We start from the raw sequence: 27,974 nt of genomic DNA, 5'->3' as shown, positions 1-27,974 counted from the left end.
AAAAAACCGCGAGTCGAAATTCGTGCTGCAGTAATGAAAAGTTGAGCTCAAAGATAACCTATATGAATCATTTTGTTTTTGTCCAATTGACATGAGGGCATGGCCTTAACAAAGTAAGAGTAATAAACTTTACATCCCTGTCTTTTCCTTCCAAATTGAAAATTCCGATGAATTTTAAACAAGAACCACATTCAACTTCACTTAATTCATTTTTCCAACACAAAAATGAATTCCGTCAAAAACCCGTCAAGTTGTGAAAAGTTGAAAAGTGGAAAATGTTCGTTCCTTGTAACGAAAGAAAATAATTAATAACTTAAAAAATAAAACCGAAATGCCTGTTAAAATATAAATCTCCCACAAAACTCACCATCCGTGAAATACCGTTGTCTTTTCTAAAAGCTAATATATACAAAAACAAAATTGCAAATTTCCCAAATCTCTAATGTATTTGTCACAAAGTGAAAACAAAGTTTGCAGTAACATTTTTATTTATTATTTATATCATCGAACGACGGCGACGATAACGACGAAGAAGACGACGACGACAACTAGCCAGAAACAGACACAAAATCAAAACCACAATCAGAACCAGAGGGACGAAAAAAGCAACGACACAAGGAACAATACACAACACCAATAATGGCTGGCCAACTAGATCCCAATGTTAAGGACGATTTGAAAACTCAATTTGTCACAAGAGAGGGCACCTATCGCCTGATGACTCTATCGGAATATTCACGACCTAATCGAGTGGGTTATACAAACAGTCAAAGTTCACCACAGGTGCGGGTGTCCATTGTTTCCTTGCCAAATCCTACAAATGGACCGCTTTCCTCGACCACCAATTGCGCAGTCAATAGTTCCTCCACCAGCAGTTCGGCGGTGGCGGCGGCGGCGGCAGTCACTTCGTCGTTGTCATCTAGCAATGGCGGTGGAGGCGACTCTTGCAACAACAACGATCGGCAGAACAGCTACTCCAATTCCAATTCTAATTCGAACGCAGTAGTCACTGGTTTGTCGTCTTCATCAATCGATTCGCGTCTCGGCGCTGGAATCTCGGGTATCCACATGAATGGCGATCACAACGGAGGACTCGGTGGTGGCAATATGTTTGGCGGCGATCGGATCTGCTTCAATTTTGGAAGGGAACTTTACGTCTATGCCTTCCGTGGTGTCAAGAAGGTAAGAAGAAAAAAGATTGTTTTTTATTTTTGTTGTTGGCCTTATTATGACATGCACTGGCAATTTTGCTTAAATGAGATACATCACATATTTAATCAATTGGGCTTCTTACGCAATATCCAAAACCCAAAGATAAGATGTAGATGACGAAGGTGGTGCTACATACGATACGTTAAGTATCGACGGCGGCGGCCGTGCCGGTGGAAGGTGGCAGAAACCAGCGGCACAACGACAGCGACGGGACGGGTTACAAACCATTTGCTGCTAATTGATGATTGTTTGTGTTGTGGCCGCCATCGTCTTCGTCATCAACGTCGCTCCCCGCCGACGACGTCGCGTCGTAGCTGATGGAAATGAAAAAACAATTGTTTGTAGGAAGGTGCACCGCACACAGCACAGCACAGCACATTTTCTATGTGTTGTTTATTTGTTATTTGTTTGTTTTTGGTATTCTCTCGATTTTAATGGCACAATTAGGGTTTTCTGGTTGACAGCTCGATTTGGTTTGGTTTTGTCTAAAAATCTAAATCAGAAAACAGGAAGTCAAACGAATTGGTAACTGTTCAACAGTTGACATTGTTATACATCCCGCATCTCCAGTTCAGTTCACAGTGTGACGAATTCAATTTGCTTGTTTGTTTTTCTTTTTTAGCAGAATTAAGCTTAGGCGGGGTGAAATAAGTTATTGTACACAGTACCTACACGTATGTACTTGTAAATGTGGCAAATTGAATACAAATTCAAGGTGGCACATCATTAAGCCGATGATGGACTGGTTAGCTACTGACTAATATAGATCAAGTGGTGATAAGAATAGTGGGGCCGAATAGGAACCGATGATGTGCACGGTACACGTTTTGTGTGGGCATTTTGAATGCATGGAAATCACTACATTGTTTGCTTAAATTTGTTTGCCACTGATAAGAGACGATATTATATTAAATTTGTTATGCATAATAAGGCACACGAGTATTAATAAATTTTATTTTATTTAAATTAAAAGATAAAGATTCCAATTCGAAGATAATCGAAAGCTAAGCTCCTAACATTGTTTGATTGGACTTTGTTTTAACTTTCGGGATCACAAGACTAAATTTTAAATTTAATTTACGTTTGTATTTTCTTCAAAATTCTCATTACGAAAATAAGGGATAGTTAGTGCCTGGGACTGTCATGCCAGAAGTCTTGGAGTGATTCTCGTTGTTTGAATTAAGCATACAAAGTGTAGGTTGAGAGTTGCAAGTCACTAGGCCTTGGTTCTCAACGGACTATTGGGGCATTTAGTTTATTTAAAACTAGCTTTTAGCCGCGACTTTGTCTGCATTAGATAGTTTTTTTGGATAGTAGTATGAAAAAACCTGAGCTGTACTTTTTTGTACGTATGTTTCAATTGTGCCGAGATGAGATGAGGCCATATAAAAAGTGATGGTCATAGGTTATGTTAATACATTTTAAGAAGAAGATAGGTTACTGCAACACATTTTTAATAATCTGTAGCCGTGTACCATTACATAACTTTGGTGCGTCAAAAATTCTCATTAACAGGACTGGAACACCAACCTTCACCCCTGATAATTCCAAAGAATTAAAAAACTCCATGGGGTATGATGTTACTTGCTCCGTGTCTATAACGTTGTCTACTAAAAGGTACTCGACGATATCTCCCTCCTGGTCCGACATAATTTGTTCGTTTATCTTGCTAACTATCTAAAATTGACCTCAATTTATATGCAGGTTTGGATAGACATTACTTTTTTTCATCTGGCTACAGGCAATTTGACAGAATTTATGACTCAACGTTATCGAGCTGTTACAGTCTGTTGGCATACAATCTTCTCCAATTTTTAGAAGAGCAGTGACATATTGTCGTGCTTGAGAATCATTGTGTACCTGTACTCGCATATTCGTAGTCAGACAAAACTTTTTTTCATCTGCCTGTATATCTCTAGTAATTACCGGCAGGGTCTGTCTAAAGTCGCCAGCTAAGAGAACCACCATCCCTCCCATGTTAGCCGGGTTGTTCTGGATGACTTTCAGTGTACAATCTAGGGCTTCCACTACTTTTTTGTGGGAAATTGTACATTCATCCCAAACCAACAATTTACAATGCTGCAACATCCTTCCACGCTCACTACTTTTGCTGATATTACATACTGGCGTTTCCTCATGAGCTAAGTTCAACTGCAGTTTCAGAACCGAGTACGTTGACCGTCCACCACTAAGCGGCGTAGCTGCTATTCAATTGGGGAAGCTACTGCTAAAGCAGCTCCATTGTTTTTCTAAATTTGAGCTAACAATACCTTCAAAAGAAAAGTTTTACCTGTGCCTCCTGGAGCATCTTAAAATAGCAAACCACCTTCTTCGCTGCAAATTTTGTGTATAACTGTGCCAAAAACTATTTTTAGTTTTGAATTTAAAAGTGGAACTTCCCCTGTTATTCTCTGCTCTAGAACGACAGTATCATAATTTAATTCTTGATCTAAATCACTGCTCAATTCCCAGATTCTCTGTGGTCTGGTATCCCAAATTTAGACAAATCTTTCCCTGTAATATTTATAACGTGATCTTCTGAAAAAGTTGTTTTGCCATAATACCAATTTTATCCAAATATTATTTAAATCTTTGGTAATTAAGGAGTGAAAGCGATAAGATTCTCCGGAAAGTAATTCTTCCCATGGTAATGCATTGTTTTCCCGAGGTCAAAAGTAAATCATGTCCTTTCTTAAGTCTTAAACTATCTCCTTACCAAATTTCATTAAAATGAGTTCAGTAGTTTAGGCGTAAAAGCGATCGGCCCATCTGAATTTCCAGAGATGAATGCGTCATTTTTTCGGTTTGGTTAAGACCAAAAAGTTAGCATTACTGTAAGGAAAAATGACTTCGGGCAAGTGTCCAGACGAAAGGCCAAATTCTTGAACTGGTTGGATTTTGCGCGATGGCGGATGTACTCATTCGGGTCTTCTTCTACTCTACAACGAGTCTCTCCATTTATCTCGACACCAAACCAATTTTGGCCTCACCCTAAGGCTTCACTGTTGTAATGTAAAAGTATTGGGAGGCAGTTGAATAGACGTTGGAAGGGCAATGGGATAGGTTAGGTCGAGATAGGTAGATAGGAACTAGGTGTGGCATTGATACTAGGATTGTGAGGGAATGTCTGTCACGGCAGCTGACAGACATATGTCATATGTTAAGGGGGTCTTGCTAGCTACCCTCTTTCCAAAAAAGCATAAATCATGCCGCATACATTCGATGATTTGAAATTAATCCTTTACTAACACCAACTTTTCTCGGCTACCGCTGATGACATCTCGACTTTATAGACTTCTTGACCAGTCAAAAACCGACTTTTTTAAGTACGGGTATTGTAAAATTTTACACTCTTTCGTTTGCTTCTTAAATCGACTCTTTGAGTTTGGTCCGAAGAAGTTTCACCCGCTTATGTCTTGGAAGAGTTGCGATCTCTCCATCTTCAAGGATGGTAAGTCTCTGTGCCAAGTCGTAACAACTGGCATGGGTCAATATATTGACTACGAATAACGCAAAATAAGATGAAACGCCCGTAGAAGTGTGAGCTTCGCAATGCCCTGCTATTTCGTGTAGATGGGCATCCCAGTCACGTTAGTCTTCTTTTACGTATGACCTTATTGCTGTCAGTAAAGTCCTAATGACTCGTTCCGACGCATTGGATTGGGCGCTTAGTTGGCTGTCTTAAAGTGCCATACACCGAAGTGTGAGAAGTTCTGGAACTCCTTGGAAATGAATTGCTTTCCATTGTCCGAAGGAAGGACTTGCGGCACTCCGAAATTATTAAACATTTGTTCTTTTAGATATGTAATTATGCTAGACGCTTTCGCTGCTCGTAAGGCTTGAAGAAATACAAAATTTGACATATGGTCAAGGACAACAAAGACACCTTCTGTTAGTGTAGATGATATCCACAAACACCAAGAGTGTTCAGACGGAGGTATTTCCAGTGTTTGGGGAATAGTTCGCTTATACAAGAAGTTATGCTCTATTTTTAAGTCAGGAAGTGATTCAGGGGTCTTCCAACAGGTTTCTTTTAATTCTTCTGAGTCTTTTATCGATGAGAGGTGCAATTAGATTCAATTCCAAAGCATCTCCATGTGCACGAGAGAGGGTGTTCGTCTTTTATCGATGAGAGGTGTAATTAGATTCAATTCCAAAGCATCTCCATGTGCACGAGAGAGGGTGTTCGAACGACATTGAGTGATCATTTCGATGATCTATGTCGAAGGCATAGGATTGCAACTCCAGGCTCCACCGCGCCAGCCGGCTACTTACATATGCCTTTCATAGACATAAGACATTTTAGACTCGAATGATCAGTTATGACGGTGATTCCCATGCCTTCAACGTAGGGCTCAAAGTTGTTTATAGCCATAACCGCTGTCATAGACTCCCTCTCGGTGACGCTATAGTTTCGCTGAGAAGAATTTAGTTTCTGTGAAAAGTATGATATCGGCGGGTCTTGCTCATCGTCATGTTTCTGAAAGAGGACCGTGCCGATTCCCGTATTGGACGCGTTGCATTGAATGTAAAACCTTTTGGAGAATATTGAGCGAACATAAATCGAGGAAACTGTTAGGGCCCTTTTTAGTTATTCGAAAGCGCCTAAAGCTTCATTGGTCATTAGAAATTGTGCATATTTTTCTTTAGCGTATCTTTAGTTGTACTTTCAGGTTAGAAAAGTTCTTGATGAACCTTCTGCACCACCCTGCTACACGAAGCAGTCGCCTGACCTGTCTTGAGTTTGTAGGTATTGGAAAATTGACAACTGATTCTTTTTTCTCGGGGTCGGTTATGAACTTTCCCTCTCCAACTATCTATCCGAGATACTTTAGTTCCTAAAAAAAGAACTTCGACTTTTTAACGTTAATGGTTGGATTTGGTTTTCTCAGGCAATCAGCTACTTCTTCAAACAGGGCGATGTGAGTATCAAAATCTGGAGAGACTACCAGCAGGTCATCCAGATATACAAGGTATTCAAAACTTTGACAGACTAAATGAAGCACTGTTGGCTTTCAGCAACTTCCCGGGTATTTCTTTGTTTATGTTATTACCGGCTGATACTATTGACCTAAGGTATTTGAATGCTTACCGACACTGCTGGGCGATTATGTCGACTGAATATTGGACAAAGCACTCTTTGAGTCACGCGAACCTAACCATTTTTTTGGTCATAAATTTGTACGATTTCCAAAAGATATTTAGAAGTAATTATTTTTATTATAAAATGGCAAACTAAAAAGGCCATGTATAAATTGACAGCTGTCAAAAACACCATTTCCGAAACAAGAAAATTCAGATTGAAAACCACACATTAAAAAAAACACCCTTTACACCATTTTAAATTAAGATTAGTTATTGTTCCTACTTATTACAATAAGATTTATTATTCGTAATTATTTCATTGATAGCGATTGATTTCTGCTAAAAGATGTTAAATATTTATTTAGTGTAAATGGGAAGTTCGAACTCGTTGGAGAATTTTGTTTCGAAAGTCGTTTAAATTAAATCATACAAAGTTAGAGATTGGTCGCATTCACAAAGCATTCAAAATTCAACTAGCTTCGTGAATGCAAAATTACACTACAAAGCTAGTCAATCTGGAACCGTCATATTATTGACAAATGCAAATAATAAAATAAGAAACATTTTTGATTTGATAACTTTAACTAGTCTTTTGTGTTTTTAAATTCAATAAAATCAAATGATTTATATTTGTATTTAAATATTGAACAATTCATTTTATTTTGAATTCGTATTACCTTACCGAGCAGCTGATTTTGAAACGTCAAAATCATCCTCCACTAACTTTGTAGCCGAATTTTTTACACTTTTCAATTTCAACTACTTTTGTAGTTATATTTAGCCAATCAGAATCCCTTGACCACGTAGCCACTAGCTTTGTGAATGCGACCATTTTGGTTGCGTTCAATCTCGATATGTAGATTTTTAAATATTTTTAAACTAGTTGGATACCCAAATTGAGATGGTTCGCAAAAAGAAGAAAACAATTTTCAGCTGTTCACAAAATGCAGACAATCATTCAGATTTAAAATTAATTGACGGGTTTCTTCAAATTCAATAATATGCTAAATCAGCTGTACTGTCAGATACCCACATACACCAGAAAGTTTTGGATGCCTTTGGATTCCCTTTTTTAAGATTCCAGCTGTTTTGGATCAGCTGTGCCTTTACATTTACATTAGGGTATTCCTTTCTAATTGTACTATAAGTTTTAAATACAAAGGTCTCCAAGGTTATAAATTTTGATTTTACTACTCGTAACAAATCTTTTTCTCCATACCATACGGATCGCGTACACTAACAGATTTGATGGCAGAATTAGCAGCTTTGTCTGCATTTTCGTAAGCGCAAGCTTCTGGAAATTTTGATGTTGGGTTGCAGTAAATTTTGTTTTGCAGATTGAATTTTGATTGTAAGCCAACCACTTTCAAGTAATAAAGGGTTTTTTAATAAGGGTGGGTAGATGTTGAAATAGGATATAAAAAGCTGTGTGTAAGGAATAACAAAATTATTTTTTTTTATATAAAAGGCACGTGTATGCTATTAAGTGTGGAATATGACATCATTCAAATGCCCGCCTCGACTTCTAACGGTGTCACCGATCCGAGTGGTTAAATTTTCAATGACTCTTCGCATAGATCCGGTTGAATTTGAGCGATGGCTTGTGTTATGTTCAACTTTAGGGCATCGTTCAATTGTGGTTTATTTGCATAGACCAGCTACTTCAAGAATACTCACAGGGAAAAGTCTAGCGGAGTCAAATCGCATGAGCTTGATGGCCAATTCACATCACCCCTTAGAAAGATAACCTTACCCTCAAATCGTTCATGCAAAATGTTAATCGTGGCACGTATACCGCCGTCCTGCTGGAACCACATGTCGTCTAGGTCCTTATAGTTCAATTTCAGCCCTCGATGTTGACGGTGACCGCTTCACTAACGTCGTTTTCAAAAAAGTACCGACCAATTACGCCGCTGGGCCCAAAATCCACACCAAACGGTAACTTTTTGGGGATGCATGATCACATGATGAACCGCGTGAGTTGATGCGGAGTCTGCGAAAGGCCGAGTTCTTATGCATGGCGAGGAACAGACTGCCTCAGCATAAAATAATTTATTATTTCAAAGCAAAAGATTTTTACCCGTCGAAGAAGTTTATAACAAAGAAAACGATACAATTTTGCAACATCATCATACCAAACGAAAACTGTTGCCTTAAGAGTCAAACGTAGCCATCCCAACGCTTCTGTAATGGTTTGATTGAAAACCTCACTCCAAGTTATTACATCCCACCATAGAAATGTAAAAAAGCATTTTGATAAAAGGAATAACAAATATACTTTTCAATGGAGATAGGTGAATTCTATAGAATTCTGATGAGGCGAAAAAATCCAAGATAACACAAAAAATTCCTCAGGGTCATCGATTAGTCCATTTTAATCATTAAGATTGTTTTTTGTAGTCGGAGTTAGAGATCGTACCTTAAAGACTTCTCACAAGAATCTTTAAGTTCTTATGATAGAGTTAACGGAAGCAGTTTCAGTGTTAGACCCAATTTTCGGCCTCAGGCAAACGTTTCGGCCGATACGACCGCTCCTTCGCGTTCAATGTTGGCTCTAATCCCTTCAAACGTCACCAGCTTCACACGTTATTATTATTATTATCAAATGAGTATTGATGCGTTAATCGCACTGGCTCATTTCTCCTATGATAACATGCTCATGTTGTGTGGCTTATGGCACCGTCCTGTTGAAACTACATGTTGTCCAAGTCCATGTCTTCCAATTCGGACCAAAAATACTCGGTTGTTGTGGCGCGATTCACAGTAACAGATAGATAGAACAGATGAGATCATCGACGAAAAAACATGGCCCATAACGCTGAAGTCTTGCAAACCGCAAATAACAGTTATTTTTTGTGGATGAAGTTATTCAAGAAGTAAATATGGGCTTTCTTGACCTATAGCGCATATTTAGTAAGATTTTTGCGACATATTGTGCCAAATGGTGAGATAATTAGAAATTAACTAAAATTTCAAGACAGTCTGTTGTAAATTGTCTGTGTTTTGAGTCCTGCAAGCTTCAAAAATGTAGTATTGATAGTTATAAAGGAGTTAGAAATTTTGTGGAGTAGAAAATCTTACAAGATTTTGCGATTACTGCTTAAGTTTCAAAACTGAGTACTTAAAGGTTTTTCCCAGCCAGAATTTTTCGGAACAATTGAAGACCATTTAAAATACAAAATAAAAAGTACCCCCTCAAAAGCAAAAGAAACACGATCTCTTCCAAACATGTTAGTAGAGGAACACCCCAGGTCGGTGTTCTCTCCCCGCTCTCATGGATTTTAGTCATGAATAAAATCTCCATAAAGTTTAAAAGTTGTGCGGTAAAAGCGGTACCTTATGCCGATGATTTGGTTTTACTGGTGTCGGGGAAGTTCGTGATCTTAATTAGCGAAAACACGGAGATGGCTCTGAAGAAAGTTGGGCCATTAGCAGTGAACTAGGTGTTAATCGGAGTGAACCTGAACTGATGTTCTTTACGGCCTTCAGCCTACCCCGACTGAACGGTCAAATCCTGTCTTTATCCTCCAGCCAGCGCGGGTGAAGAAGGCCTGCATTTCATTTTACGCTTGTAGAAAAACTTTTGGTAAAAAGTCAAAGATGATTTTGTTGGCGTACACAGCCGTTATACGTCCCATTTTGTCATATGGAGCGTTTTTTGTTGTAGCCTGCGCTTAACGAGAAGTACAATATCGAAAAACTAAGGAAGGTTCAAAGAATAGCTAGTGTCGGCACTACAGGGCCTTCGACCCTGCCCAACAGATACCTAAAATGTTATTCTGCACCTCCTACCAGTAGTGCGCTAGGGCTTTAAGAATTAAACCGTTGGTTTTCCAGACCCCATTGGCAGGGCAATACTAACGAACTGATTCCAGCTGATATTTTTGCTACCGACACCAACTACTGCACCCCTGCTTAAACCCTTAGTAAAACCTTAAAGTCATCTATCCTGTCTGCCAAAAAGGATTAGAAGGACGGAGTGTTTACGAAAAACTTCTATACCAATATCTTTACTGACTGGTCAAAGATACAGTGTGATAGAGGGAATCTTCTCTGAATCCTTAAATATCTCTCTACCTGTTTGTGCCAAAGCGGAGTACTAGCAAGCGTGCAAAGTACTTAAATCAAACTTAAACTAAAATAATATCCTCTAAACTGGTTCAACAATGTCGAGACTGGTCCAAAATGGGTGATTCAGCCTCAACTTCAACCTCCATGTCACTCTTATTTGGGTTCCAAGTCATAGTGGCATTGATGGATATGAACGGGCTGATGACTTGTCCCGGCAAGGATCGGCCTTTCATAGCTCACTTGCGAAAAAGGTAAATATTCCTTTTGGAGCTATGAACGGCAAAATTTTCTTAATTTTTCTGGCAGAATCCAACAGTAGGTGGAACAGAGTAACGGACTGTAAAATAGCCAGGAAGATATGACATACCTATCTTTTTCTTTTGGTATAATCAAAAGTGTAGTTCATAGAATGAACATTTTAGTGCCAGACTTTTAGTAATGTAAGAGGTCTGTGTTCAATTTGGGTACTGCCACTTGGAACGACGTCATGAAGAAGCAGTTTTCCGCAAAGATTTCTATAACTGAGCTTATGTGCAATATACCAACCGAAATGAGTTGCTTAGAGCATTTAGCATCAAGCATTGATCAAATTGAATTATGACGAAATGAAAGAAATACAAAATGAGAGTATAGATAGATTTTCATTTAATTTGAAAACTACATAAATGAAACAAGTTGTCTGTTTGACCTTGGCGAGTGTTATTTTATTAAAAATTTTTAGTAAAAAATAAAAGGCATTTCAAAACTTCAATATAAATTTTTAAATTTAATTTCATTTAAAAATATTTAAAATATTATTTTTTATTTATTAAAGGGTTCTGAATTAAGCAAACCAATTGATAAAAAGTTCTACAAAGGTATAAATCCAAGTTGCCATGACTTTAATGCACATGCGGCTACACCAAGTGGAGCACCTCTCTTAGTTGGATTCACAACAGGCCAAATCCAACTAGTACAACCACAGCCGGGTCCACGTGAACTTAGAAAAATTTATAATGAAGAGGTTTGTTTTTCTATTCGTATTATTTTATCTTCTTAAGAAAAAACAATCAGTAATGAATTTTTTTTAAATAATTTAGCGCCTGATTGACAAAACAAAAGTAACCTGCTTAAAGTGGTTACCACGTTCGCCAAATCTATTTTTAGCATCTCATGCATCAGGTCATCTTTACTTGTACAATGAAGAACTACCCTGCACGCCAACTTCGCCAAACTATCAGCCTTTCAAAATGGGTGATGGTTTTACGATTCTCACATGCAAATCCAAGTCCACCCGGAATCCTCTCTACAAATGGGTTTTTGGAACGGAGAATTGCAACATAAATGAATTCTGTTTTTCGCCATGCGGCTCGAATCTTGCTATTGTCTCGCAGGATGGTTTCCTGCGAGTCTTTCACTATGACACAATGGAATTGCTCGGTATTGCTCGATCCTATTTCGGAGGCTTCTTGTGCGTATGTTGGTCGCCAGATGGCAAATACATCGTGGTGGGTGGTGAGGATGACCTGGTTACAGTGTGGTCGCTGCATGAGCGTCGAGTTGTAGCCCGTGGACAGGGACACCGGTCGTGGGTGTCGGTGGTGGCGTTTGATCCTTACACAACGTGTTACTCGAATTGGGATGGAGGTGATTTTTCGGATGACGAAAATCAAGTAAGTGAGTACAGCAACCACCGCTATGGCAGTGGCAGTGATTCCAACCACGGTTTCGAATGCAGCAGCAGTGGTGGCGGTACCACTGCCGCTGCTGTGTCCGCTGGCCCTAGCACTGGTGAAAAGAATCCCACACCTAATGCACGACAGCGTCCGAATTCATTCCGAGAAAGTTTAGCCCCTGACAAACTAGCCATAAGCTATCGCCTGGGTTCTGTAAGTCAAGACACTCAACTATGCCTTTGGGATATAACCGAGGACGTGCTGAGGCATCCTTTGACTCTCCGACAACGGGTTAACAGCACCAATTTGAATGAAACTAGTAACAACACAAGCAACAATACCAGTGCGCATCTGAATGGAGACATCCATGACGTAAAACTTATCAAGCCATTCGCAATGACTTCCACTCCCGGAGTCACCAATGGCAGCAACCCCAATTCGATTATCACCAAGGATCACGATAGCAGTAATTGTAGCAGTAAACATAGTAGTAACAGTAGTTCGGGTAAATTCTCAACAGCGAATTGCACGTTATCGTCATCGTCGACAGCATCTCCGGCCAACGACACAGCCGCCACTGTCCCCGGATCGTCGGCGATAAATATTGGCAGTGCAGCTGAAATAGTTGTAGCAAACAAATCAAATTGTAGTAATAGTAGTAATAGTAAACCATCTAATAACCCATTGAAATTCCCTAACTGCATCAGCGCCACCACATCCGATCTAATCGATATTGGGAGCAGCAATAGCAGCAGTGTTGGCGTTGGCATAGGCAACAACGTCAACGCAAAATCATCGTCTGGAATTTCATCAACCAAGTCCGATGATTCGAATATATCAACGCTTCGCAATTTAACACAACGAGTATCGAACTTTTTCAGCAATGAAAAGAAGTCCTCGTCTTCTTCGACCTCTTCGTCGACATCGACGACAACGGTTTTTGATAACAGTCAACCTAATAACCACTACAATCATCAGAATCACCCTGGTGGTGGCGGTGGAGGCGTCGGCGTCGGTGGCGGGCGACACAGTAGCCATCGAAAGTTATTTAAATCATACGTAAGTGGTAATAACAGCAGCAGTAGCAACCATCAGACATCTTTTATGACAGCACCAAATAGTAGTGGAGGATGTAATTCAATTGACGGCAATGGAATTGGAATAGGTGGTACTTTGAAACTAGGATCCAAATCGTCAACACTTCAATCGCCTACGGGAGCGATTGTTACATCTTACGATCCAATGAAACTTATCGGTACGCAATCGTGTCCAAGGTTTGACGAATGTCCTCTGCTGGAGCCACTTGTGTGCAAGAAAATCGCCCATGAACGGCTAACAGCTTTGATATTTCGAGAGGATTGCTTTCTAACGGCTTGTCAGGATGGATTTATTTATACATGGGCGAGGCCAGCATATTCATCGGTAAGAAAAAAACAAATAACTTTATAATGTTTTTAATTTATTTAAAGGTAAGAAATAGGTCTGGTTAAGTTTTCCTCTTTTTAATGTGCACTCAAAGAAAATCACTGGAATCTGAATCCACTTATTCTCGAGTAGCCCTAAACTGCCATTTATAAAAATATGAAATAAATAAGGTGGCTTGACAGTGAGTTACAACACTCAACCATGTGTGTGATTCAATTTCGGGATGGAGGGGACCTACAGTTTTATCATGATAAGAATTTCTCTTGGAGGATTTGTCATTTCCTTTCAAAAGCTTTAGATGACATAAGCAGGGATTGAACCAAAGACCTGATGTAAGGCAAATAAAAATAATAAACTTGCCAAAAATCGATTTAAAGCACACAATAATCCTCAATAGATTCAACCTTTTGTTTTGTTTTGTAATGATTTTCGTGAATGCTATTTATTTACATTGCCGTCTTTACATAATGACATAGTCCCCATCTGGGAGATTTCTAATACATTGATCCTAATGATCCAAAAAAAAACAAACTGCTTACCAATCTTACAATCTAAATCCATGTGGATTGGTGAACCATTTATCTCAGTCGTGGAATTCGTATTCTTCTGGCTTAGTCTACGTAGTAGTAAAGCCCGTAAAGCTCGTCGTTCCATCTTCTTCTCCACTCACCTTCTATGCATACGGGACTGCAGATCAGGCAAAGAACTTTTCTCTTGAAACATCCCAAGATGCTTTCATCCACTTTTGTCATAGTCCATGCTTCTGCACCGTATCCTTTTTTTGATGACAGCATGTACAAAAGCCCCATTGACATCACGCTGAGTTCTTCGGATTATGTCAATGTCATCAGCTTATGCCAGTTTTTGGACAGACTTTTAAACGATAATGCCGCTAGTTTTGAGGTGGGAGCTCTGCACTTTTTTTAAAGGACGATGTGAAAGAAATCGCATGACAGTGCATCACCTTGTCTAAAGCCTTTTTTGACATCGAATGGTTCTGATTTTTCCAACCTTTATGGAGCAGCACGAAGAACTCCATGGTCGTCCTGCACAAACGGTCGAGCTTCGCAGGGATGCCAAAACTATGTCTATACAGTTTTTACCTATTATTGCTCTCATATAGGGCCTTAAAATCGATGTATGGTAGGTGTAAATTTGATATTTTTGGGGTTTTCCAGGATCTGCCGTAATGTGATTATTTGATCGACTGTAATTTTTCATAGTCTAAAACCACACGTAGTACCCGTGGAATGATGGTTAGTGCGTTGGACTGTAAAGCGAGAGGTCTTGGGTTCGATCCCTGCCTATGCCACCTAAAGTTTTTCACGGGTACTGCCTCTTGCGAGGAATTGACAAATTCTTCAAGAGTAATTCGTGTCATGAAAAGTGCTTTCATAAATTTGCCGCTCGGATTCGGCTCACAACTGTAGGTCCCTTCCATCCCTGACAACACTACTCGCACACAGGAATGGTTGAGAGTTGTCAGTCACTAGGCCCTAGTTCTCAAACGGACTGTTGCGCCACTCAATTTAATTTAATTTTTAAACCACACTGATAAGGAACTATTAGGTTGTTGACGATGTGCTTTAGACTTTCAAATATTAAGGCATAGAATATTTTGTAAGCGATGTTATGTAGACTGATTCATCTACAGTTGGTGCAGTTTAGAGGGTCTTCTTTTTTCAGATAAGTTGTTGCATGCTCCCAACCAAATTATCACCAGCGCTCCGTATTCAAGCCATTTGCTCCAGCGGCTTTGTTAGACTTCAGCTTAGATATGGCAATCTTTACTTCGTCTAAGTCGGGAGGAAGGGATTGTTGGCTTTCTTCGTCTATGTTGAATTGGTCATCCTGCCTAACAGTGGAATTCGGTTCGTTGTCGCCGTTATACAGTCTGCAGAAGTGGTCCTTCCATATCCTCAGCATTGACTGCGGTTCCCTATGATGTTTCCACTTTCATCTTTGCAGCCTTCGGTTCTAGGTTTATGTACCTGTGAATTTCGTTTTACCTGTTCATAAAACTCTCGAACTTCATTCCTGCTTTTAAACCTCTCAACATCTTCGACCGCACGCTTTTCAAGCTCTCTCCTTTTCCTTCTGAGAAGTCGGTGTTCGTCTCGCCTTTTCTGATCATAGAGCTTGCGAGTGCTTTGCTTGCCTTTTGTTTGGTTGCATTTGCCTGCCTAAATTCCTCATCAAACCATTGGTTTCTTGTTGATAGCAGCTTGAAACTCAGTACGTCAGAGGGGGCTTCTCTGATTGTACCTTGGAAATGTTGCCACTGTTTCTCGATGCATTATGTTGGCTGCAATGAACTTCGAAAGAGGTTACTTATGACTCGGTCGAACAAGGTTTGGGTGATCTCTAATGATTGTAGCCGTTCAACGTTGTATCTTCTCCCAGCAGTTCCAAGTTTTGCCTCGGATTTGCCTATCCCAAGATAGGATTTCGAATTTCCGACTACAACGAGATAGTGGTCGGAGTATATTAGCTCCTCGGAGAGGTCGGACATCCATGAAGTTGGACGCGTGGATGTTGATGTGTGGAAAGCGCGAGACTGAATCCGTTTTAGGAAGCTTTGTCGTGCAGGCATTATTCCACCAAAAATGTCTTCGCTTAATATCGTAGCTAGGACACATATGCTTTGCCAAGAGTTTGAAGAATATATCCTTGGTGCTGTCATCTTTCTATTCTGTGGGGGCGTGTGCGTAGTTATATTCTATCGGAGATGGAATATAACGCTCGTTGATGATGATTAACCTATAGCTCCAGACTTGTTGCCTAAGCCTGGCTCCAATGACAAAGCAGCATCTAAATACGCGTTGTTGGTTTTCTCGGTAGTAGTCACCATAATAAATATCGCAGTTTTTCATTCTCTTTTTGACAGCCCATCTGCTTCATAATAGTGTAGGGCTTCCACTTATTGTTCAGCTGCAGGTTGTCTAACATTCATGGGACCTAACATTCCACTTGCATATCCGAACCTCATTGTCCTTAAATCGTTTGGGTGGGTTGTCAACAGTAAATCCCATCGTATCCGAGGCTTGTTGCTTCACATCTAGTTTCTCTTTACGTGGGAAGGAATTCACCCTGACGCACGGCTTTCAACCTGAAATACCAAGTCCTTGATCTGAACTCCAAGTGAAAGAGCCGACATAACCACTGTTTACAGGCCTGAGCTCTAAATATGTCGTAGTAGCCCTATAAGGTGTTCAATAAGTAGTTCAACCTAACTGAAACCATAGACACTACCTTTGATTTCATCTCGGAGATTTCTCCGATGCCATCTAAATCAGGAGAGGTGCCTTAGTAGAATCACCTTTCCCCCTCTCTCGTTTGCTACCCCAAAAACTTTCCATACCTTGAATTTTTCGTTAAATAAAAAATCGGAGCAGTTTCTACCGTTGTGCAACTCCTTTCCATACACATCTGCAGAAACTTTTGCAGCAGTGGGGGAAGACAATTAAGAAATTAATCAGGATTAATTGGAAGAAAAATAAATTTGGACTCGCCAAAAGTCCATAAAACAAAAATTGATGCATTTTCTCTCTTATAGGGGGGTTTTCTAGTTTGCTTGTAAAACATAAGAATTATTGTTTATTTGTTGTAAACAAAAATATTATATTTCCTTTCAGAATGTTCCTCAACATATGTCGCCTAGTCCCAGTGCACCTCCAGGAGGTACAGTAGTATAGTTTAATAAAATTAAATAACAATAATAAATTTTTGTCACGAAAATCTGATAAAACAAAAATAATATACTATTATAATAATAATAATAATAATAATATTCAAAATAATCAGCACGGTTATAAAGCAAACAGCAAACTCAAAGTAAACATTTTATTATAATAAAAAGACTTTAAAAAGGAAAATGTAAACTATATAAGAATCCAACGCTTCTAAATTTGCAGAGGATTGGCATTAAATATGTAAGCAAGGAACTGATAAGAAATAAAGCTTAAAAGCTAAACAAAATTAAACTGGCGACGAATTCAATAGTACATAAATAATAAATAAATAAACAAACAAAAACAAAAACAGAAACAGAAAAAAACAAATGAAATAGTAAACTATTTAAAATTGCATACTGTTTGTTTTTTGTCAATTCTTATTAAAATTTATTATTTCAAGTTTTTTTAGAAAGAAATAACAACCCTCTCCCACTCCCCTAAGAAAAATAGCCTATTATGTTGTAAAATCACACATTGTTATAGTTATATTATTACCATTATCATAAAACAAAACAAATTTATAATTATACAATTTCATTATAAATGAAATTTAATAGATTTCTGCCTTTAAAAATAGTACGAGTATTGAGCAGAGATTGATAATGTGATTATACGGGTTTAAATTTTTCCAAGGTTAAGGGGTTTCTTGATACTATGTTACATGAATTACATATTATACATATTAGCAAAATATACGTCCGTTAGGCATTAAACATATCTTCATCTTTTGAAGATTGGACCATAAAATTCATTCTTGAAGTTCTATTCTATTGGATACTGTCTCACGATTAAAATAATTAAATTATTTCAAAAGTTAGAAGGCATATATGTATGCGTATATTTTTTTAAATTCTACTCCTGAAACAAAAACGAACTTAGCAATGAATTAGAAAAAAGCAATTGGTCACGTTCAGACAACATAATGGGCAAATTCAGGCGACATAAAGGATAAAGGAAAGTAAGGCAAGTTTTTAGTATCTGTTTAGCCAGCTGCCAAAAAATTGCCTTCCAATTAAGGCAACTTAATTCAAAAGTTGACTTTAAAGTTAATCAAGAATTATCTAGCAAACTATCAAGTCAAGTTTACTCATGTCAAAATGACATGTGATCGTGCTTTTTCATTCGACTGAAAGCTGAACTTTACTGCTCTATGATTTATTTATTTTTTGTACAACTTCCTTGTCAATTTTGAACAGAAATAACTAATATTTCTTTACAATATAATTTATAAATCGTGATGGAGTTGTAGCTTGCCTGAGGAGTGTTTGGTAGCCAATCATTTTGTTGGTACCTTTTGTACTATGAACTTAAAGTAGAAGTTTGCTAAGTAAAGTTCGAATTTGAAATTCATGACACTTGAAAAACTAACTAGATGTTTTGGTCGACATTTACGTTCAAAGAATGAAGTTGAATGCAACTGAAATCCCTTGAAAGTTAGTCAAATCAAAAATCTCCCTAACTATAAAGTCAATTACACTTATGTCAAAATGACAGCTAATCATAATCTTTCATTCAACTAAAAACTGACTTTATAACTATATGATTTATTTAGTTTCTATTTGATACTTTCTGTAAAAGGAAAATTATAGCTTTCCTGAGAAGTGTTTTGTAGGTAATTATGTTTTCGGTAGTTGTCGCATAATCAACTGTAGGAAGAGGTTAGTGAAGTAAAGCACAGACTTTTAATTTTTGACACATGAAAAACGAACTTGGTCAAATTTTATGTGCAAAGAATGCAGTTTACATCAAATGAAGTCCTTTGTGTTGTCTGAACCTGCCCATTACCACAGTAAATGGAAAAATGGAACCTCATTGCGTCTAACTCATTGTGAGACAACTTTCCAATTAAGTGGAAAATTACATCATTAATTTTCATTCACTCCAATTAAGAAAATAAGAGAATCTTTAATTTCCATCTACCTACATCCCATAAAAGTTTGTTTACATTCATCATTATTGCATATGTGGAAAATATGATAATGAATTAAAGATCCTTTTATGAAGTCGAAGGAGATCTATGGGAAAACTACTTTCGTCGGACGATATCTTCCGCATGGAGTCTCATGTCATTAAAAATTTGTATGCATGGGTTGAATTTTATTGGCTGCGTTAAATCTCGTGTTTGATAGTGTATCTTGGATAGGTGGATTTTTAGATACCTTGTTGAACGAGTTGGATAGCTGTATTGAGATAGCTGTTAAAAAATAAAAACAACTTTCAGCTGTTCACAAAAAGCAGAGAAACATTTAAGCTTCGAAGTCAAAATTGTTTTAGGATAAAACATTTAATGGATAATTCATATTTTTTAATTATATTTCTAATTCCTTCTCATCAAAAATTGACCGGTGTTCTTCAAGAACTTTTGCAATTTCTTGAAAAATTGTTCTTCGCCGGGTTTTTGGGTCACGGAGTTGGTCCTTTCTCTTTCTTTACTCCTCCAAGAGGAGTAGAATGGATTTATGTTCCCAACCTTAAAAAAAGAAAATAGAATGGTTCTTTGGGATTTCGAATCATCTGAAAGAATAACTTACCTTTCCTTTCAGCCACCTTATTTGCTTGTAGCTCCACAAGCTGTCCGCCTATGTCTGCTTTTATACATAATAACAAAAAAGATTATTTATTGCCACAAGATTAATATATATTTACCTGAATTTTGTTCTACCTCTGGAACATGATGAGGTTCTTCAACTTCAGAAAGCTGGACACTAGACTGGAGGTAAACGAGAAAAAAAGTCAATTTTGAAGTTTAAAAAATAGATCATAATTACCTTCTAAAATTCGGAGGCAAATAGCTTCTTAATCGTCTATTATGTACAGAACATCCTCAAATACAACTTCAAATAATATTTTTTATCTTTTTGTTTACCATCAAACACAAAAAGCTGAAATCAATTTTAAAGTTTCATGAAATTTAACTATGTGTTGAATCAGCTGTCAGATATCTACATACCCCAGAAATTCTTGGATTCCTTTTTTGGCATCTCAGCTGTTATTTTACACGTAAAACACTAACAAAAAGGTATGGGTACCCTATCTGTCTGAAATTGAAAGCAGCCATTGTGTACAATTCAAAAGTAAAACCAAAAGTTACATTTGCCAATTTTATCTGGAAGTCAAAACATTCTAAAATATTAGTTGACGTTTATTCAAAATATAACACTGGTTGGCAAGGTTTTCTTGCTGGAATTAATATTGAACTTTTCCAATGGGTTTTGACGGCCTTAATTCAAATCGGACTTAAAAATTAATGTATCATATCAAGTTTTTGAGATACACTGCCCGTCAATACAGTAGGGTCATACCTTTTCCAATAAAGAGGAACTATTTTTTCTTAAGACTATTTGTCTTGCATGAATATTTTTGTGGGTAAATTTTCAAAGCATGTATATCTACTTACCTATTTCTAAAATGAGAAAACGTTAAACTTAAAGCGTTTCCTGCAATATATTGAAAAAATTGCCATTTTGATCGGTCAATAGAATAGCTTCGTCTGTGTTTATTTGGAAAATATAGAGAAAATGAAGGAATTTGCCATTTTTGTATTCATTTAGTAAAGAGTCAACCCTCCTTTATTTAGCGTTACCTCAAAAATTATATTTGGCACATTTTTTTAAAAATAGTTTAAGGAAATGTTTGTCCAAACTTGTTTTATTGCTGTTGTCAGTTTTTTTGTGTCTTCAAATTGTTGCCTAGCCTTGTAGACTTCCCCAGACATTCTCAATAATATTTAGGTCTGGTGGGTAGGGAGCCATTATAACAATCCAACATTGTTATTGTTTATCTATGCTTTTACAACTCTAGCAGTATGAATGGGGGCGTTATCCTGCTGAAAAGTCAATTTAACGGGTCCAAACATTTCACTCAATTTCGGAAAAGCCCATTCAGGATTGATTTTGTATGAATTTGCAGTCATTCGTGATGATGGAAATTCCAGCTCAATAGTTCCAAAATACCATAAACCACCTTAACGGTTTCGTAGATCAGGCTAATGATAAGTAAATCCGTCCGGGCCATCGAGATTACATTTTTTTTCATCCGTGAAAACGACAAACTGCCTCTCCTTTTTCCATGACTGCAGAATTCAAGACGCTTTTCCTTTCTTTGTGGCTTAAGTGGAGGCTTCTTCGTCAGTTTCATGCGCTTGATGTTTGGGGCACTCCTAATCACTCTCTTAACTGTGAAAATGCTTGCTGTTGTTCCACTTAACATTCGCTCTGAAGTTTGATTTCAATTTTTTCTTCCGAACTAAGGTACTGTGCTCTTCCCATTTTTTTCTAAAATTGTATTTTGAATAATTTTACTTCATTTTGTAAAAATTTCACGCACTGATCTTTACAAATTCTGAACCAGAACTAACTTTAAAGTAGATGAACCTATTTCATTGACCGATGGGAAATGCTCTTTTTTTAATTGCATTTCATACATAGTGTGCTTTCAATTTACCATTAGTACACATTTCATTTGTCTCTTTCTTGTTAATAGATCGATAATGAGGCATAATTTTAGAATACAAAAGCAAAAACCTTTTTTCAAAGCACTATTCTGGAGAAGAAAGCCTTAGTCCTTGTAAAAGGTGCTAACCTATTCTATTGGCCGGCAGTGTATGACTTTTTCAAATTGGAAAAAACACGTATATAAGGCTTTTTTAGGCTATCTAAATTTATGAAGTAGATTTTTTTTTCAATAAAACAGCCCTATTCTGCTATTCACGAGAGAGATTCGTGATATTATTTAATATATAAAATTCACTTAAATTTCAAAAGTTCTCAAATTTCATTTGTCTTACAAAAATCTAAAAGAAACGCTTAACTATTTTTGCTAGAAATGGTTTTAACAAAAAAGCCCAAAACGGTTTGAAAGTCAGTTTTGTTCTCGTAACGAATCTAATGTCTAAACAATTCTATTATATCTCGTTTTTTAAATGTATAATGTTGAAAATTAAAATTAGAATTTGGATTCGAAATCTGTACAAAAAATTAAGACCAAAACGTATTTTTCAAAAATATTGAAAGTATCAAATTCGAGTTGTTCTCGAAACTTCTTATAGATTCAAATAAAAAATAACAGCTAATGAGAATTTTCAAAAACTAAGTAAGCTACTAAAATGCTTTAAATTGTATCTTCATGATACAATTGCATTTTGCATTTTTAAAGAAGCATTTTTTAAAAACCTGATGTGATAAAAAAATGTAAAGGCGAGATTTGAATTAGGGACATCTTAATGCTTTGAAAAAGTATTGTTTTGTTTGTGCAACAGAAAAAAACGAAATTTTGTCAATCAGTAATAGATCCACAGACATTGATTATGCGTTTTGAACCCAAGTTTCAGAGCATAGAACTACTGACTATTTGATATTATGTATAATATGTATTCTATCTAATATTTTATTTTAACCAACGATAAAACAAAAACAACAACACGAAACAAAATACTATCCGTCCTTGTAAAAATGTAAACAACAGTCAAACATTACACCATACACAGATCAACATGTTAATTAATCTATTTCATTGACTGTAATTATATTTGATTTGTTAATTAAACATAAAACGATTCCAAAAACAAAAAATTGGCCCTTATAAAAAAAATCAATTTCAAAAATTTGTTATTTTGTAATAAAAGTTAAAAATAAAAAAACTCCGCTGTGCTTGGCAGGCGAATAGGCAAAATTAATTTTTTGACAACACCAAAGATTTGTTTTTAAATAAATTTGTACATAAATATGTACCTATGTAAGATATGAATATTGTGTGCAACTAAATTTTAATGATTTATAAATATTTTCTTTTTTTGTTACATAGGATAATTAATTTGTTTGGGTATTGTTTGCATTATTTTAACCGATAAGAGGAGTTTGTTTGAGATTCTTTTTGCCTGAGAGTAAAATTATGTAATTTAAATGAGTTTTTTGTTTGTAAAATGAATATAAACTAAAAATAACAGGGAAACATAAAAATTCCGATTTTTTATATAAAATTGTTAAATACTAAGAAGAAATAACCTTGTATAATTTTTATTTTAGAAAGAAAAACACCTTTAAAATAATAAAGAAGGCAAACCCTCACATTTTATCATAAAATAAAAAAGAAAAAACACAAATTGAAAGCAACGTGCAAGTGATCATCAAAATAAAATAAAACAAAACAAAAACAAAGAAAAGAAATAAAAAGTTAATGTTAATTATTGTATGAAATAATAATCTGTTTCTATGAAGTTTTAATTTTCTATTTATTTAATTTTATTTTAAATAACAAAATACAAAAGAGACGTTTAAAGCGGTCTCCTTTTCTATTTTCTTTCATTATTTTTTATTATTATTATGTATTATATATTAATGATATAATTATTATTATTATTGCTCTATATTATATATCGAAATATATTATTTAGTTTTACGTTGATTTATAATAAAACAAGAAAAAAAATATGCAAATAAGAATATATATAATTTTATCATGTTGAACTATAAAAAAATAAAATAAAACTAGTTTAAATGAAAATGAAAAGAAATAATTAAATTAAATTAAATAAAATTAAACTAGGCAACAAATGTACATTCTAAGTTATATTGATTTAAAATTGCAATTAAATTTAAAAACAAATGCAAAAGTATAAATAAATGAAAAAGAGAAACTAAACAAACAACAAAAAAATCAATAAATGAAAATAGTAAGGGTAATTTAAAGTTTTTGAATTATCTTCTTTCTTTCTGATTTAGGTTATTCGATTTACTTTTATTAATATTGCAAACATTCAAAAGACGAAAATATCAAACCATCAAAAAATTTTCATTCAGATAGTTTTTGAGTACGAAGGTAAGTAATTAATCTATTTATTGATTTGTTGTTCGTTGATCCATTTTAAGAATTTAGAAACATTGTCATCAGCTCAGTTAGCAAATATGTACACATCCACTTTCATTCACATTCGTGAATGAAAGATAAAAAATAAATATGGTGTGTCTATGATAAAAACAATAGAATCGTCAAAAATGTGGCATAAAATCGTGAGAGAATATCATGTTTCTTATGCTTACATACATACATACAAGAAAACGTCAAATTTCAAAATAAACAATCTTAAATATGCGCTTCTAAAAATCTTTGTATATACAGTGGGTGTCATTAATATTCGGTTTTTATTCTTAATCATACTTTTGGTGTTTGTCTCGTAGCAAAAGTTGAATTTAGTTCTATTATTTGGTTATTTTATAAATTAGTATATTAATCTCTAAATATTTCATTAAAAAAAATGGTGCAATAACTTAACTGCATTAAGATACACAATAAAAAACGCCAAAAGGACGCATGTAAGGGCTTCATTAATATTCGGTTTTTTGTTTTCATTGCTGAGTTTGACATTTGCCCTGATTAACAGGTTGTCTATTCAAGAGTTCCGTTAAAATAAAGTGTTCACTAGACCTTCGCATACATTTTTAAAACATTTTAGTGTAAGATCGTTTGGTTTTATTTAAAAAGTTACTTATGAAAAGGAAAAAATGCAAGCCTTGAAAAAAGAAACCTTGTTATTTTTCACTATAATAAAGGTGAAAATACAAAAAATTGCTGATATTTTAGACATAAAGCCAAACACTGTCGGTGATATTGTTCGGAAGTATAAAAGAGAAGGAAGGAACCAAAGAAGCAGATGGGTCAACCAAAAATGTTAACAACGAAAGAAGAACGGCTTATTGTAAGAAAAATTAAAGCAAATCCTCGTTTAATTGGAGCAAAAATTGTGCAAGAAATGTTAATGGAATGCAAAATGAAAGACAAATGGCTACAATGGTCGTGTTGCCCGAAAAAAAGCCTTTTATCAATATGCTCAAAATGCAAATTCGGATCAAATTTGCGAGGGAACACAAAAATAAGGATGCAACTTGGTGTGATGATGTAATACAAGGTGTCTCAAAAGTAAGTTCACATTTGCTTATCTTATTACGCTAAAGCAACTATTCTGAGGGCGCGGGGGCTATGTCAGTCGGTAGTCTGGCTCTTGGGAATTTAGTCGGTACAAAAACGGTAATTCGGCGACTGTAGCGCGTAGAAAATTCTGCAGTATTCGACATATTCGTCACTTAAATGATGCGCCTAGCACTCGACTCATTGCAAAATGGGTTGAGAAGTTTGAAAAGACTGGGTCAACTCTGGAGAAACCAAAATCTGGGCAGCCAAAAACATCAAGAACGGACGAAAACGTGGAAAGTGTTACTCAGTCTATTCGATGATCCAAACCTCTCGATTCGGAAGCGTGCTGTTGATTTAAATGTGCACAGATCCTCATTATGCCGTATACAGATTTAAAGCTGCACAAAGATTTAAAGCTGCACCGGTACAAAATTCAGTTAGTGCAAGAACTGAAGCCTCAAGATGCTGGTCAGAGCTTGCCTTTGTAAATCAGATGATTGAGCGCTTTCCAACGTTCACCAACATCTTGTTTTCCGATGAATCTCATTTTCACCTGAATGGTCATGTAAACAAGCAAAATTGTCGTTACTGGAGTGCAACCAACCTAAAAAAAAAATTTCAAAAACCGCTACATTCACCCAAAGTCACCGTATGGGCAGCGATGTCGGCGCGAGGAATTGTCGGCCCTTACTTTTTTGAAGATGGAAGGGGACGCACACTCACAGTGAATTCAGAGCGTTATGTGGAGATGTTAGACTAGTTCTTCGTACCCCAACTGCAAAACTTTCCTGGTTACAACCAAAGAACATGGTTCCAGCAGGATGGAGCAACTTCACACACGTCCAACAGATCTCTGCCTCGAGTTCGAGAAATTTTTCCGAACAAATTAATCTCCAGGCGAGGTGACATAAATTGGCCTCCACGGAGTCCCGATTTAAAGCATATGGATCTTTTCCTATTTAATATTTTGTTTTCTTTTCCTAAGTTTACGCTAATAAACCGACTTCCCTGGCACAATTAAAAGAAAATATCCGTCATGAAATTGCAGCCATCACGGAGACTACCTACCGAGCCGTCATAGGCAATTTTTGTGCTCGACTAAATGAATGCCGAGAGCGCAACGGATAACGAGAGTAAGTACAACCTCTTTGGATCGGATTGGAGATTTATGGTGTTGCACCACATGAAGAGCTTAAAAGCAGGAACACAAAGCCAACAGTGAAACATGGAGGCGCGCACATCATGGTTTGGGGTGCATTTCGGCCAGAGGCATGTAAAATTTAGTATTCATCGACGGTATATTGAATTAGGAATACTATGTAAGGATCCTAAAAGAAAATGTAGGGCAAAGTGCTGAGAAAATGAGCATTTTAAGGAATTCAAAATTTTACCAGGACAACGACCTGAAGCACAAGGCGCATGGCTTGCGTATAACTGTCCAAAAGTTATCCAAACACCTCCACAATCTCCACACCTTAACCCAATCGAGAATTTGTGAATTGAACTGGACCGTCGAGTTCGCGAAAATCTAATTTCGTCAATAAGTGCACTCAAGCAACTTCAAAAAATTATAAAAAATATACCCAAAAGACTGGACGGAGTTTTATCCAACAAAATATTAAACTAATAGTAAGAAAGTTTAATTAATAAGTTAAAATAAGTATGTAAAAAACCCGAATATTTATTAAGTGTTATTTTTCTCAGTTATCATATTCTTTATTTATTTTATTTTGGTAATTTGCTATTTTAAATTAAAAAAATGTATATATATTGGAATTATGAAATACAAAATGTTTGAATTTGGAATTATGAAATACAAAATATTTTAAAGAAAAACTGGTCTCTAACTTTTTTTATGTTTAAAGTCAAAAGTAAAGTGTTTTTATAAACATGAAGATGAACGCTCGACCTAACATCTTTTTATCGACTTCCTAAACTGTTCGTTCGACATGTATTCAATGTGGAATGTATTGGGGTGGGGGTAAAAATGAGCGAGAATTTCAATATAAGAAATAATAAATTTCCAGATACCTACAATGTTATCAAATTTTGAATATTTTACATTGTTGTGTGGATGTGCATATTTAAATATAAGCAATAGATTTTTGTTTTTTAATTTTTTTAAGAGAAACAGTACGTTAGGTGTATTATACAAAAGTTGGGTTACTCGATGTCATCAACCAATATATACAAAGTCTTATTATATTTTATTGAGATTACAATTTATAGTATTAAAACAATTATGGAAAGACCTTTAATTGGCCACTCAATTGCAGTTATTCATTTTGAATACAAGTTACTAAAAAAAAAAAACAAATAGTTCTTAAGACGTCAGTCCTTTGGCATGTTACAACCCTGAAAACCAACAATTAAGTAGCTGTCTACTTAAAATTATCATTGATATGAGAAAACTTATCAATTTACTACAATCTTTGATTGACATACAGTTGTGTTCAAAAAAATAGGAGTGACTAATTTTTAAAGATAAAATCACAATTCAATAGTTAACTAAGTTATTTTTATTTACTTTTTCTTTTGTACAAGGTAGGAAATTCGGTCATGTGTTAATTATTCTTATTAACTATTTTGCTTTAAACAAATAAGATAGTAAAAACATAAATTTTCTTAAAATAAGTCAGTAAGGAACTGTTCAAAATAATAGGAGTATTTCATTTCAAGTATAAAAAAGGAAGCAAATAATCAAACTTAACATTATTTTTTCAGTACTTTGCTGAAAAACCTTTATTTTTTATGACTGCTGCACATCTACGCGGCATTGAGTCGACTAGGGTCCGACAGCGCTCAATTGGTATTTGATGCCATGCTTCCTGAACTGCGTCCCACAATTGCCGCGAATTCGAAGGTCTCCGCTTTGAAACACCCT

The 27,974-nt window shown here is 36.1% G+C and overlaps 1 protein-coding gene across 2 annotated transcripts; it reads left to right on the top strand.

Moving 5' to 3' along the window:
• Window positions 1-229: 229 nt before the first annotated feature.
• On the top strand, window positions 230-23,862 carry LOC129954223 (WD repeat-containing protein 20). Of its 2 annotated transcripts, XM_056067984.1 has the most exons (5): window positions 230-1,182; window positions 11,183-11,371; window positions 11,448-13,445; window positions 17,084-17,129; window positions 23,206-23,862. In XM_056067984.1, exons 1-5 carry the CDS (start codon window positions 640-642, stop codon window positions 23,226-23,228), a joined length of 2,799 nt encoding a protein of 932 aa, XP_055923959.1. In that variant the 5' UTR covers window positions 230-639; the 3' UTR covers window positions 23,229-23,862. The 2 variants fall into 2 exon arrangements, with proteins under 2 accessions (XP_055923959.1, XP_055923960.1); XM_056067985.1 differs by lacking the exon at window positions 17,084-17,129.
• The last annotated feature ends 4,112 nt before the right edge of the window (window positions 23,863-27,974 follow it).

This window comes from Eupeodes corollae, chromosome 1 (genome assembly GCF_945859685.1).
Source record: "Eupeodes corollae chromosome 1, idEupCoro1.1, whole genome shotgun sequence".
Taxonomy (NCBI): Eukaryota; Metazoa; Arthropoda; class Insecta; order Diptera; family Syrphidae; genus Eupeodes; species Eupeodes corollae.
This window is presented reverse-complemented; position numbering and strand designations above follow the sequence as displayed.